The sequence below is a fragment of the Brachyistius frenatus genome, unplaced genomic scaffold (assembly GCF_029030835.1).
Source record: "Brachyistius frenatus isolate BFR_SWC_R1_liver_20210118 unplaced genomic scaffold, ASM2903083v1 Contig_73, whole genome shotgun sequence".
NCBI classification, from domain to species: domain Eukaryota; kingdom Metazoa; phylum Chordata; class Actinopteri; family Embiotocidae; genus Brachyistius; species Brachyistius frenatus.
Genome location: NW_027210672.1, coordinates 1,459,011 through 1,472,915, shown reverse-complemented (window position 1 = coordinate 1,472,915; position 13,905 = coordinate 1,459,011). Strand labels below are relative to the sequence as shown.

At 43.4% G+C, this 13,905-nt stretch overlaps 1 protein-coding gene across 1 annotated transcript; it reads left to right on the top strand.

Moving 5' to 3' along the window:
- Window positions 1–2,771: 2,771 nt before the first annotated feature.
- Window positions 2,772–10,501, top strand: ccnb3 (cyclin B3). The gene is made up of 12 exons (XM_069707907.1): window positions 2,772–2,867; window positions 3,015–3,184; window positions 3,318–3,401; window positions 6,148–6,257; window positions 6,352–6,538; window positions 6,628–6,726; window positions 6,889–6,981; window positions 7,182–7,319; window positions 7,779–7,934; window positions 8,206–8,355; window positions 9,668–9,798; window positions 9,897–10,501. Exons 2-12 carry the CDS (start codon window positions 3,074–3,076, stop codon window positions 9,967–9,969), a joined length of 1,332 nt encoding a protein of 443 aa, XP_069564008.1. The 5' UTR covers window positions 2,772–2,867; window positions 3,015–3,073; the 3' UTR covers window positions 9,970–10,501.
- The last annotated feature ends 3,404 nt before the right edge of the window (window positions 10,502–13,905 follow it).

Below are 13,905 nucleotides of genomic sequence, written 5' to 3'. Positions count from 1 at the left end.
ACTTCCTGTGTGTGTGTGTGTGTGTGTGTGTGTGTGTGTGTGTGTGTGTGTGTGTGTGTGTGTGTGTGTGTGTGTGTGTGTGTGTGTGTGTGTCATGCAAAACTCTACCTTCCTGACAGCATGAGGAAATGACACATCGTGCGTACCTATGCATCAGGCTTACATGAAATGTTCCTCAGCCAAAGAGTGCTTGTAAAACACAGTTGAAAAAGTAGAGGTCATTAGGAGTGGAAAACAATTTATTGAAATAATTACAGTTTGACTTGTATATTTTGGCGGTTAGGCTCTGACGATGAGAAGTCGCTTCGCAGAGCGATGTCACAGATGGATGTACTAGATGGAACAGGACCCCCTGGAGCCTGTAGACGCTGGAGCTGGTGGAGTATGCCGATTTAAACAAAAATAATTGGTGTTTATGTAGCGCCAAATCACAACATAAAACATCTCAGCGCACTCTGGGAAATAACAAATCCACATGAGCAACACTCATCGTTCATTCCACCTCTGAAGAATTCACCAGGTCCCACAATCGGATCGGTTTTGAGTCACATTTCTGCGAGATATTACCTCCCTGGCCCTGAATGCACCACCCTAACCCCACCCAATCGGGTTCTCTCCGCAGCTTCAACCAAATCCTGAGAATTATGAAACCATTCCTCCCAGCTCTATTGGAGACGCAGGCAATCTCGAAGAAACTGCTCTCATGCAAAGGCTTTTTGTCTTGGATGAGAACAACAGGAAGGAGATGGTGAAATAAAAGTTGTGAGATGATATCTCTCCGAGGACTTCACCAGATGTCAGATTGCTTTCCGTCGAACTGCCAGCCTCCAAGCTGCTTTCGAGTGTTGTTGTTTTTTTTTTGTGTTTTTTTCTGAACGTGGTTGTTTGCGTGACACGCAATCGGAACGAAACAAAACGAGGGATGGTTTGTTGGTTTTGGAGGTCAGTGATACTGTGTCCAGATGAAGCAGTTTTAGAGGGTGTAGTCAGAGATGACATCGCTCCGGTTCCCAGGACTGAAGAGGATTCAAATGAGTTTGTCTATTTTGTTCTCTTAACATGAAGAGACTTGGGGCCTCAGTTCCCATCATTCAGACAAGAAACTCCTGGCCCCTGTGGTGGACGTTCGCTGCCAGCTTGTTTCATCCTGAGCCTGCGTGTACGTGATGCACAATTTAATGACCCTCTGTTATCCAAACGGTTACTGCAGCAACTCTCTGTTTTGAGCCCCAATAGTCCCAGTGTGCTCTTTCCCCCTTCAATTCAGGAAATACTTATCTCTGTGCCAGTGAGCTCATAGCTTAACACTATCATCTCATTTTAAGGGCCACTTCAGTCATGCGTGACTGCCTAAAGAAAAATCTGACGCGTGCCAGGACTGCAAATCAGCGACAGTATTCCCCATCATCTTTTATTTACCGTCTAACAGTGAGCAGCCACAAACTGTTATTGTTGCACAGCCAGTAATAATCAAACGTAGAAAATACTGTTTTTTTTTTTTCCTGGAACTCATATTTGTTTCTGAATACATGAAGGTTCATTAAGGGGTTCTTGTGACTGTCTTGCAACAAATTTGGACAAAAATAGTTATAATAAAATAAAACGTCCGTGTTTTTGCAATGCAATCAACGTCAACTAACAAAATACAAAATATGAAAGAAATTCAAGATTTGAATCGAAATATTGAGCCATGTCATATCTAAAAAAATAAAAATAAATCCAGATAAAATAAAAGCATGAATTGACCTATAAACCAAATCTACCTAAAAGTGCAAACCATTTCTGCTCTTGTAAAACTGATTTAATACTGAGCATGGTCTATTTTAGGTCTATTTAGAGCCTAAAAAAACCATTTTGTGACTTATATTTATTCAATATGACTATAGCAATTTTGTGGCTTAATTGTAACCTTTTTTTTTTCATGTGTATCTTCAAACATAAAAGATGCAACTATGCTCTGCAAATAAATGCATACATATGTCATGTTTAAAAAGAAGCTATGTATAGCAAAATGTTTGTCCTACGATCTTTTACATAATAAATAAATATTATGTAGGCATGCTACACTATAGATGCGGGAAATATCATATTTTTTTTTAAAAAGGTAAACAAATAGGCTATATTAGTATGCATGGAAAAAATGTGAATGAAACAAGAGTGTCAGTTGAAAAAGCATGTCTGTGTGATTGATCATGTGCATAACTATAAAATCTCTGTCACGTGTATATTTTCCTTAAGTCTGCACTGAAATAATTCCCACCAGTTCAGAGTCGGAAGGAAAACAACATTAAAATCCCCAACGTTTAAACGTCCACTGGCAACACGGCAAGGAAGTTTGAAAATCTCAAATGCTACGTCCAGGGTTCGTTGGATTTTGGTCAACAGAATGAGGTGGGCCGGGGTTAGTTTTACAATTAAAACGTTATAGTGGGGTTTTCTTCACTGGAAAAAAAAAAAAAGAAGAAAAAAAAGCACTCAAACTATTGAATAATCTTCCAAAATTACAAGTTAACCTATACATATATATATTTTTTTAAATAATATACAGTATATGTATATATATATATTTTCACGCTTTAATCAAACATTCGTTTAAACGTTGACGCAGCCGGGCAGACCCGGAACGATAAAACCAACGCTCCCTATCAACGGCATCCTCAGCGACTTTCCTATTGGTCCGCTTGGGCTCAAATTGTAGCCAATGAAAGCGAAGCGCAGGAAATTTGTATCCGCAGCTGAACCACTTTTGTTGAGCTCTCGTCTATGAAACAACGCAGCGACCCCGGAGTATTTACGACAGCTACGAGCGGGCTCTTTCCTCCGAAAACTAAGCGACTGGGACGAAACACGAAAGAATATACTGTCAGGTAAAAGAAAACATCAAATTTAAGCTCGGTTTTTACTGTGTCATTAGCAGCTAAACCAGCTAAAAAAAAAAACCCAACAACAACTGCCAAACATCAAAGTGCGGTGTTGTTGTTGTTTTTTTGTGTGCATTTCTTTGATAATAACAGAATACGGCGCAGCAAGTGCAGCGCTGGTTTTTCGGAAAGATAACGTTAAGGAGTCAGCGATGCCTTTACTGCGGGGAAAGAAGCCCACAGCAGCCGCTGGGAGCAAGATACCCAAGCCGGGTGGCCAGCATGCGACCACGGCTGGAAAAGCAGCAGCTGAGCGGTGCACGGTAAGGATCGACTTCATGATGCAACGTAAAAAAAAAAATAATATATATATATATATATAAATCCCAGCCCCGTACATGTGCAACGTTGATTTGTGGCTAATATGGCGTGTTTCGTTGTTTGTTTGCGATGCAGGAGGAAGGCCCGCAGGTGAAGAGGTCCTCGTCGCCTACCCAAGGAGCTCCCAAGAAGAGGACCGCTTTCATAGACATCACCAATGTAAGTCCTCTTTCACGGGTTGGTATTCGGGAGGTCAGGGTCGAAGCTGAATTTGGACCCCTCTAATGTAAACGTCACTTTTGTCTACGTTAGAAAATTAAAAAAAAAAATTAAAAAAAAAGATCCAAATAAAAAGCCTCCCCCTGTTTTAAAGTGCACACAAAAGCTCCGTGTTTATTGCGGAATATTCAACTGACTTCTGTCGACTTAAGACAGCTCGCTGATGGTTTTGAGTTTGACTGACACGCCAGCAGCTGAAGTTACAGGTGGAGGTGAAGCGGTTCCATTCATCTTTGTCTTGTTTCTTTATTACCTAATAATTGGTTAGTAATACCCCTTATGAAGGAGGAGGAGGAGGAGAAGAAGAAGAGCGGTAGTTAGCTCTGCCTCTAAATCCTAATATTCAAATATTAGAAATGAAGCATCTCGATCATCCATTTGTTTGATGATTTATATGCGGATGACTTGGGATGGATGGAGTCTGAAGAGTCTGCAAAATGGCTGCTGTCAGCTCAAATAATTGCAACAAGCCCAAACCTACGTGGATTTTAAAGCCAAGACATGCACGATAATATTGACACTTCAGTTGGTGTTGCTTGATAAAGGCTTTGACATAGAATATCTACATCATCCAGAAAGAAACGTTTGTTTGCCGCAACCTCGTCACATCTCTTGCGTTGTGTGTGTGTGTGCGTGTGTGTGTGTGTGTGTGTGTGTGTGTGTGTGTGTGTGAAACGGGGTGCAACAATATGTCTGCAGTGTGAAGCATTTTAAAGTGCACGGTCGCTTTAGCGTGGATTACTTCAAGCACCATTCAGGCTTGTTTAAGTAGGATAAATATTGCTGTTTTGTTTGGAAGGAAAATATAAATACGGCATGTTTTATTTAACCTAAGAAAAATAAAAAGATGTTGTATGTTATAAAACCGTTCTCGGACAGATTCGTCGGCTTGTTGCATCTTTTTTTTTTTGTCTTTTGTTATCGTTGATCCAAAAAAATTGGCCATTCCCCCCCCCCCCCCCCCTGTTGGGTTCATTTCATCCCCGACACATCAGATGTCTGAGTTTCCTAACATCGCATTCATATTCATGTCCCGATGTGGAGTGTTGTGTATCGTGAGAAAGTTGTAACCTCTGCTGTGTTTATTCGCACTAAAAGCAGAGCGACGCACTGGAAACGGACCCGGACTTCTTTTTCTACTGACGGTGTGAAAAGGATGTTCTGGTCAACATTTTGTTTATAATGTTAATAACCTGGTGTGCCTCTTGTATGTTATAATACCGCAAATATACCATCGCAATGAACTGAAGTGGCGGTCCAAAGGAAAATCTCAAATTGTGGAAGAACTCCCCCCCCCCCCCCCAAGTAGTTTCTGTGTTTGTTTGTTTTTTAAATTGTTTGTTTTCTCTCTCCTGTCACACTTTTAATCACTGTGGGGGAAAAATGGGCACTACACATGCTATACATATTTAACTCTTTACATTTTACAACCTCTCTTCTGTGCCTCCAACCTGCAGTCCGGTCAGAAATCATGTGAAGGCCGGTCTCAGCCGAGACTTTCACGGTTTCTCAGTTTTGCCGAGGGGCGCAAGGATTTTTCTATTTTATTTTTTATTTTAAACGGAATCTGGATTGTGCAACTGATTATATTTTGGGGAGCTGTCAAATGACACATTTAGCATAAAGGGATTTGGATGAAATCTCCCCGTTCCTTACAGAATCGTGTGGTGCTCGAATACTGCTGGAAATGTAAAGATCGGATGATAATTGCCTTTGTAGCTGTGGCAGGTGGTGTAATTTTAGCAATTTTTTTTTTTTTTTTCTAAAGAAAACATGCTTTTTAAAAACCCTTCATTTAATTTAAGCTTGCGTAACTCCGTAACAACACTGCACCATGCCGTCTTCACTAAATGTTTTCAGCTGCTTTGTCTTGTCCGGGCGTCTTGAGATTCTTCTCATTTAATTTATAGACCTTTTTTTTTTTTAACAGATTCATCATGTGACGAAGAAATGATCGTAAAAGTATGAAGAAGGAAAAAAAAAAAAATTATCGGTCCCGCAAAATTGGAAAATGATTACGTCAACAGTCGAGCAACGCTCTCCCTAAAGGTCCTGGACACGTGACGTGTTTAGACGTGTGTGACATGTGGTGCTGTGAATGTGGAACTGGGCTCATGGTGGAGCTCCACCGTGGTGTGAATGTGGAACTGGGCTCATGGCGGAGCTCCACCGTGCTGTGAATGTGGAACTGGGCTCATGGCGGAGCTCCACCGTGGTGTGAATGTGGAACTGGGCTCATGGCGGAGCTCCACCGTGCTGTGAATGTGGAACTGGGCTCATGGTGGAGCTCCACTGTGCTGTGAATGTGTGCACTCTGCTTCCTCACCGGGGTGTGAAACGCTCATTACGTTTGTTTGTTCACCTCGTAACAGCCGAAGCTCTTGTGAAGCCAACTGTGATATTTCACCGGTTGGACTTTTATCCCTTTTGACTGTTTTTGGAAAGGAAAGTGGATTCTCTCTCTCTCTCTCTCTCTCTCTCTCTCTCTCTCTCTCTCTCTCTCTCTCTCTCTCTCTCTCTCTCTCTCTCTCTCTCTCTCTCTCTCTCTCTCCCCCCCCCCCAAAATATTATCACACAGGATGAAATAGAAATGTTTAAAGTCTTAATTTACAATTGAGTAATGAGTGAGTCTGTGTTTACGACACAGATTACAAAATCCTGATCTCCACATCACTTTTGTTCCCAGGCTCATAAAGTCCAGATCAGCCTTCCGGGAAGGAAGAAGGGACCGGGGAAGAAGAGCGTGAAGACGAGCTCCACCTCGGTGTCGGCAAAGAATCAGGCCAACCTGCAAAAGTAAATGATCAGCTATTTATCTCCGGATTTAATTTCTTTTTGGCGTGGTTCTCTTGCCAGTATGAGACCTCTTTTAACTTCCTTCCGCCTGCAGGTCATCTTCCTCTGTGAGCTCTGAGGGAACAACAGACGACAGAGAAAAGGAGGAGGAGGAGCAGAAGGAGGAGCAAAAGGAGGAGGAGAAGGACAGGCGGACATATGCAGCAGCTCCAGTTGAAGAGCTGGTTGAAGCTGCGCCCCCTGCTGCTCGTGAAGTGCCGGCACACCTGCGGAAACAACAGGTAAGGGGGAAATGATACACTTCCAAAGAAGATGTACGTTTCGGGGGAACATTTTGCCTCAATTCCTCACATTTCCTTCATCCTCCTAGATCCCGGAGGAGTTCGACATCGACTCTGAGAACTCGGAGGACAGTTCCATGTGTCCGGAGTACGCAAAGATCAACTTCGACTACCTTAAAGAGAGAGAGGTGAGCCGAACGCAAATACTGTCATCATAGCGAAGCGTGTTTCTCTGGGTTTGAGGGCCTTTTATGTCGTTTTTGAAAAGGCTACTTTAGGGACCAATTCTGGATTTAAAAGTTCATCTTTTGTGCTTCCGTCTCATCGCTCTTGTGTTTTATTGTGTGCAGGAGAAGTTTGTCCTCTGTAACTACATGCCCAAGCAGCCCAGCCTCAACCCAGAGATGAGGGCGATCCTGATCGACTGGCTGGTCGAAGTGCAGGTGAGAGATATTTCTTCTTTTTTTTTTTCGGAGGGTGGAGGAGGGTTAAATAAAAGATGTTAAAAAGGTCATTCTTTTGTAAATTTGAGGGACCCCAGAAACTAAATTACAACAAAACAAAGCTGTGTGTTGCCGCCGTCCGTCCCGAGACGAGCTCCCTCTTTGCGCTTCCGTTCACACCACCGTCTCCGCTTGTGCAGGAGAACTTTGAGCTGTACCACGAGACCCTCTACCTGGCCGTGAAGATGACGGACCACTTCCTGTCGAAGACCCCCGTTCACAGGGAGCTGCTGCAGCTGGTCGGCTCCACCGCCATGCTCATCGCCTCCAAGTTCGAGGTGAGGAGACGCCGAAAACGTTTGTAAAAAAAAAAAAAAAAAAAAAAAAATAGCTGCTGGTGCTTCAATAAAGGATTTCTTAGTTTTTACAATAAATACAGTTTATCGGTGTCCTTGATCACCAATAATCGGTATCGGCCGTGAAAAATCCGTATCGGCGGACCGATCTTGTTTGTTAGCGAATCACTGATCATTGTTAAAGCAGGTTTTGTTTCTTCACTTTTAGCTCCATAGACTCGTCTTTCCGTGCTGATGCCTGCATTGTTTTAGTTTGAGATGAACAAGAGATTGTTTTTCTTGCAAAAAAAAAACAACCTCCTCCCCGAAAAGATCAGAAAGCGGACGTCGTCCTTGTAAACACACCGCGGGACTCTAAAATGCCTTCGAGGCGGGAGGTCAGGAAAAAAAACCCGCTCTTCGCCCGTCACACTTGCGCGCGTCTCTTGCCGATTCCTGCAGGAGCGCTGCCCGCCGTGCCTCGACGACTTCCTGTACATCTGTGACGATGCGTACCAGAAGGAGGAGCTCATCTCCATGGAGGCCAACATCCTGCAGACGCTGTCGTTCGACATCAACATCCCCATCCCGTATCGCTTCCTCAGACGCTATGCCAAGGTGTGTGTGTGCGCGTGTGTGCGTGTGTGTGTGTGTGTGTGTGTGTGTGTGTGTGTGTGTGTGTGTGTGTGTGTGTGTGTGTGTCTCTCTCTCTCTCTCTCCTCAGGCCAAAATATCTTCTCACCCCCCGCCCCCCCCCTTCTCTTTGTATCTGTTTATATGACTCCATCCCGGCATCAAGTTCCACGAGGTCAAAGGTTAACATTACAACACTTCCTGTGTGACTTACAAGTCCTCGCGCTGAGCGTTTCTCTCCGTCGGCTCTCCGCAGTGTGCGAGCGCCGGCATGGACACGCTGACTCTGGCTCGCTTCTTCTGCGAGATGAGCCTGATGGAGATGGACCTGGTGACGGACCGGGGCTCGCTGCTGGCCTCCGCCTGCCTGCTGACGGCGCTGGTCACCAAAGACCTGGGAGGATGGGTGAGTCACCGCAACGCGACAAAAAAAAAAACCAAAAACAAAACACACCTGAGTTTCTCTTACGTCAGTTTATGGGGTTTGATACTTATTTAAAACTGTAGCTCTCTGAAAGTGTTTTTTGTTTTTTTCACATTTGTTTCTCAGGGGAAAATATTTGATTATTAATTTTGATGAAATGCAAATTCAGCAAAATAAGCGTTGCTACATGCCGACATATAAAACCGTAACAGTTTGTCTTCCAATATTCAGAAAAACTAAACAACAACAACAACAACAAAAAAGAGATCTGAGAGTTCCGTAGTTCGACTGTCTGGAAGATCTTTGATGCGTTTCCTCCTTTGGAGACACTCGGAGTCCTCGAGGACAAACTCGCTTTCATTTTTAAGATGTCAAAAGTCTGTTTCAAAGCCCTTTTTCCAGGGTGCAGAGGGGGATACTATCAGTTTCCTTTTCGCGCGTGTGTGTGTGTGTGTGTGTGTGTGTGTGTGTGTGTGTGTGTGTGTGTGTGTGTGTGTGTGTGTGTGTGTGTGTGTGTGTGTGTGTGTGTGTGTGTGTGTGTGTGTGTGTGTGTGTGTGTGTGTGGCACCCTCGGCTCAGTCTAACAGGCAGCGGAGGAGGAAAAAGTCCCAACACGCAGGCGAGCATCTCCGTTGGTTGCATTTTTCTTTCTTTTTTTTTTCCTCCGAGGTCTTTTGCACGGTATAATAACCATCAATTTTAATACAACAGCACACCGCTGCAACCCCAGTGAACGGGAAACTTTATTTATAAGGCGCTTTTCAAAACACAAGTTTTTCACGGAGTGAACATCACATTAAAAGATCAAATACACGAGGGAGTTAATTTAAAATGATGAACAGGAGATTAAAAACGGGCAGCTCAAATTTGATATTAAATACAATTTGGTATTTTAATTGTCATTTTCATGATTTAAAGGTTGTGGTCAAAAGATGTGCAAAAACTTCAGTGTGACAAAAAGAAAAAAAAAAAGACATTTATGTACGTTTGGCTCTGAGCACATATTAGTTTCAAAGTTTTATAAAGTGTCGTGACAATCATGAAACAATATGTTTACTGCCAGCATTTAATGGTGAGATGCATGTAAAAAAAAAATAAAAGACAAAATCTAATATATAAAAGACTAATAATAATAATAAGTCCTATTACAGCTGGATAGCTACGCCTGGTTTGAAAAACCAAGATAGACTCGGCTTAATAATGACCGAGATTATAAACTCGACATCCTCCTGAAAACGGCTGAATTTTCCATGCGCACCAGTAAAAGATGTCCCCCCTTCTCTCGTCCCCGCAGTCTCCCATCCTGCAGTTCCACTCCGGCTACCAGACGTCCGATTTGGCGCCCGTCGTCAGAAAGCTCCACGCGATGCTTTCGTCTCCTCCCGACGACAGACTGAGAGCCATCAGGAACAAATACTCGCACAAGCAAGTCTCTCACCAAAGGCTCATTTCGAAATCTGGAGATTAAATTTATAATTCTGGCTAATTAATCCAATCTTTAATATGTTTTTTGTTTTTTTCAGGGTGTTTTTTGAAGTTGCATCTCTGCCGTTGGTCGACGTTGACGTTTTGGAGAAAACCTTGGCGTCCCAGTGAGGTCTGAAAACAGTCAACGTAAAGTCTGAACTAAAATTCCCCTCAGAAAAAAATATAAAAACAACCTGTACATAATTTGTCAATATGTTTAATATTTATACGCGTAGTCTGTCTCTTTACATACTGTTGAAAATAAAACGATTTTAACGTGGGCATTGTTTTTTTTTTTTTTAGGGTTATACTCCTTCTTGGCTTTTATTTTATAGCATTTTATAATTTGTTAGTAATTTGTAAGCCCCGCCCCCTTTTTGTGAGCAATTAGTGCAGTATTTAAAAAAAAGAAGAAAAAAAGTACATTTTTAAACTGAAAGGACATAGATGTTAAGTCAGCGGATTCTTCACTGGACCGTCGGAGGTCCTCTGCATCGTTCGAGTTCGCAGGTTTGCATGCGTGTATTTCCGTACGTTGTACAGTGTTTATCATGTCAATATCTCTATGCTAATTATTTGTATAAAAGACATAGCACATGACCGTGTATTTTTTAAAATTGATTTCATGTGTACTCTTAAAATAAAGGCGAGTTTCTTTTATGTTAAACCGGTGTTTGTAAAAGTTCTTCATTTTCATTTTGAAACGTGCTTTTGTTGAATGCATCGTTCATAAACCTGATTTGTGCAGGATGCAATTGTGACTTGCCGCCAGTAGGGGGAAGTAGTGCACCGCGTGTCCTGCAGGTGTCAAACGTCCCCGAGATATTCGTGGAATGAAAGGGAAGCGGTTCCGTTTTTCTCCCTGAAATTCATCACTGATGTCCCGTTGGCTCGACTGGACGAAACCTTTTTTTTTATTATTATTTTTTTTTTTAGAGTTTAGAAATGCAGAGCAGAAGTTTCAAGCTCTCCTGTTTGTCCTACACAGGCTGCGTTCAGGTGCACTAATGAGTGTGGGTCACCAAGTGCTTTGGCTCATAACAGTTTCTCAGACTGTGAGTCAGATGTTTTTGATATCATCCTCACGGTCTGTGCCTGTTACTGTCCATTTGTAATTGATTTTTACTGGTCATGTTTCACCCCCCCTTAGAATAGCTTCATTAAAAAAAAAAAAAAAAAAAATCTGTTTTCCCGCCCGTGGCTCGCAGCCAGACTTTGACTGCATGAAGTACCGCCTGCAGTCTCGAGACTTTTCCCTCCTCGAAAGTGTATCGGTCGCCACCGGCCTCCGGAGATTTGTTCGGATCGATAAGGTGAGCGCTCTGATTCTAAAAATAAATTAAAAAAAAAAAATCCCCCAGCCTTTGCTGCCTCGTTCTCTGGAGGCCCGCTGGGGGTGTGACGAAGCGACAGCTGGCAGCAGGAGTGTGTGTGTGTGTGTGTGGTGGTGGTGAGGGGTTCTCATTCCCAGGGCACCAAATGCGACCTTTTTAATCGAGGCCGTTTGCGTTTGGAGGGGGGTGGGGGTGGGAAGGTGTGTTCGTTGTTTAGGTTGAATGTGACTCAGCCGGTTTGGTTCAGACACTAAACTAACCGGTTGGGGGGGAGGGGGGGGGGTGTCGTTGTTTAGGTTGAATGTGACTCAGCCGGTTTGGTTAAGACACTAAACTAACCGGTTTTCTTTTTGGAAAGGTGAAGGGTGACGGAGGCACAGTCGCTCACGTCGCCTGATGCCCGCCCCCGTCCTGAGCTTACGACGCTTACGTCGTTTTCTTCAATCACCGTTTTCATTCGTCGCCCAAAGTATCTGCCGCTTGTGTGCAGAGTGTGACTCACCCCACCTCACCCCTCCCTCCCCTTTTTCTATTTCCCTTTCTTGGCCCGAACTGCAGGTTTGCAAAACAAAAGCTAATTGTCTCGGCCTCACCGCATTGCCATCACCATTCCCCAGCTGGACGGAGAGGAAAGGGCAAACTCACCCCTTCTGAGAAGAGAGGGACAGAAAGTGGGAAGACGGAAATAGACGATCCAAAAGAATAGAGCTTGTATTTGGCTGTTGTCTTGGCTTCCAGTGTGTGTGTGTGTGTGTGTGTGTGTGTGTGTGTGTGTGTGTGTTTGAGAACCGAAAACGAGCCGCATGAATATGGATGCGACGGCCGGATGACTGCGGAGCCAATGAAGACGTCATCAGAGACACCGCTTGCGTGAGTGAGACGAACGAAATAACAACAGTGAAAATGTCTCATTGTAACTCGGATCTGTTACAAACATCCATTTCTTTTTTTTTATTTCTTTTTTTTTTTTTTAACAGAGGTTAACGCTTAAATCGGTTTACCTCGTTGTTTTTTTGTATTTCCAGGTGTTATCATACGTAGGAATCCATGAATTTTGCGACAGACCTGTTGGACCGGCGGATTTTTAAAGGACCAGCCAACTTCTACCGCTCGGTTTCCTTTCAGTGCCTCCACCCGAGTTGGACCCTTTGCGTCCTTTCAGTGCCTCCACCCGAGTTGGACCCTTTACGTCCTTTCAGTGCCTCGCTGCGCACTTGAACTGACGCTTCATCTCCTTTATCGTGGTTTTTAACACTTCAGCTGCAGTTGAACTCCTTTTTCAACTTTTTCAGTTCCCCGCATTTCCACGGCAACTCATTTCACTGCTGACACTTCAACGCCCTTAATTACAATTAATAACTCATTAATAAATGCACTTGAGCTTCCACTGTAACAAACCCTTCAATCGAAAACCGTCGACTCCGTAGAGTGTTTATGCACAAACCGACACTTCAACTCCATTCGGTGCTCACACCGAGTCACTTTCTGACTCCCTTCAATAAGTACTTCTTCTTCCTCCACTGGAGCTCTTTCGATAGCTGACAGTCGACGTGACTCGTCAACACGTGGACGCATGACGCTTCAACTCCGTTCGATGCTTCCACAACAACTCATTTTACAATTCCACCATGTATGGTGATGTGTCCTTTGTTGATTGGTCGAGGTGGGGGTCTTGCCTTGTGGGGACGTGTTTGTTCAGGTCAGGTCACTTATTCCCGTTTTATGACTTGGAAGAGATAAGAAAAACAAAAGATCAAACTAGTGGTCATGCCATCAACCGTTACCGCCCGGTAACGGCCTGTGGCCTTGTTATTATGCGCGTCGGCATGCTGACCCCATGCTGACCCCAACAGGATCGCTGACCTCAGCAGGAACAGCCCGTTGCATAGCCTGAGGATTAATAGTTGATTAATACGAGATTGCATATAAGAAATATAATACGGAATACATATATTGTGTTGTTGTAAACATAGCCCAGCACAGAATCGCACAAAGTCAAAGTTTGTTTTCATCTCTCTTTAAAACCATGACAAACATAATAAACGGATAACACGTTGTTTTTTTTCCCCTCCACTTTATGGAGAATTGCAGAGTCAAATATTGCAGGTATTCAGCAACACACAAGAGAAGTTATATCTTTATTTATTAGTGTATCAGAACTTCACTGAAAATATTTCTGCCGCAGCTCTTCATGCGCAACCATCTGGACCAAGAAGTGATTCTCTTTATTTTAGGCTGCAAGAAGCGGAATTGATGATAATGTTTGAGTGAATATTTGAGGAAATAACTGAAGGATTGTCAAGTATCTAGTTCCTTTTAGATTTGAGAATTGAAAACGCAGGAAGCAAGCGATGAGAGAAGGACACGAATAAAGAGACGGGGAGTTTCGATGAATAGCTAAATTTCGGTGGGAAGAACAACCTTCGCACGGAGAGGAACAGGATGATTTGAGCAGTCCGGTCTTTTAAAAAAAAAAAAAAGAGCGGAAGAAGATTACAGGGTGAAGACGAGGGCTGAATGAGAGGGAAGAAAAGGACTGAAATCCTTAATCCAGAATTGAATTTTCCACTTAAACTGATATTTAAACGGATACGTTCGCGCGTATCGGCCGTTTACCGCGAAATGAGGCGGAAATGTTGAGCCTTCGTAATGCGGGATGATGTGAGCGCCCTTAATGGCGTTAGAGGTGAAAAGTCCTGCTGGAGCTAATGTTCACAGGTTCGGAAGAGGA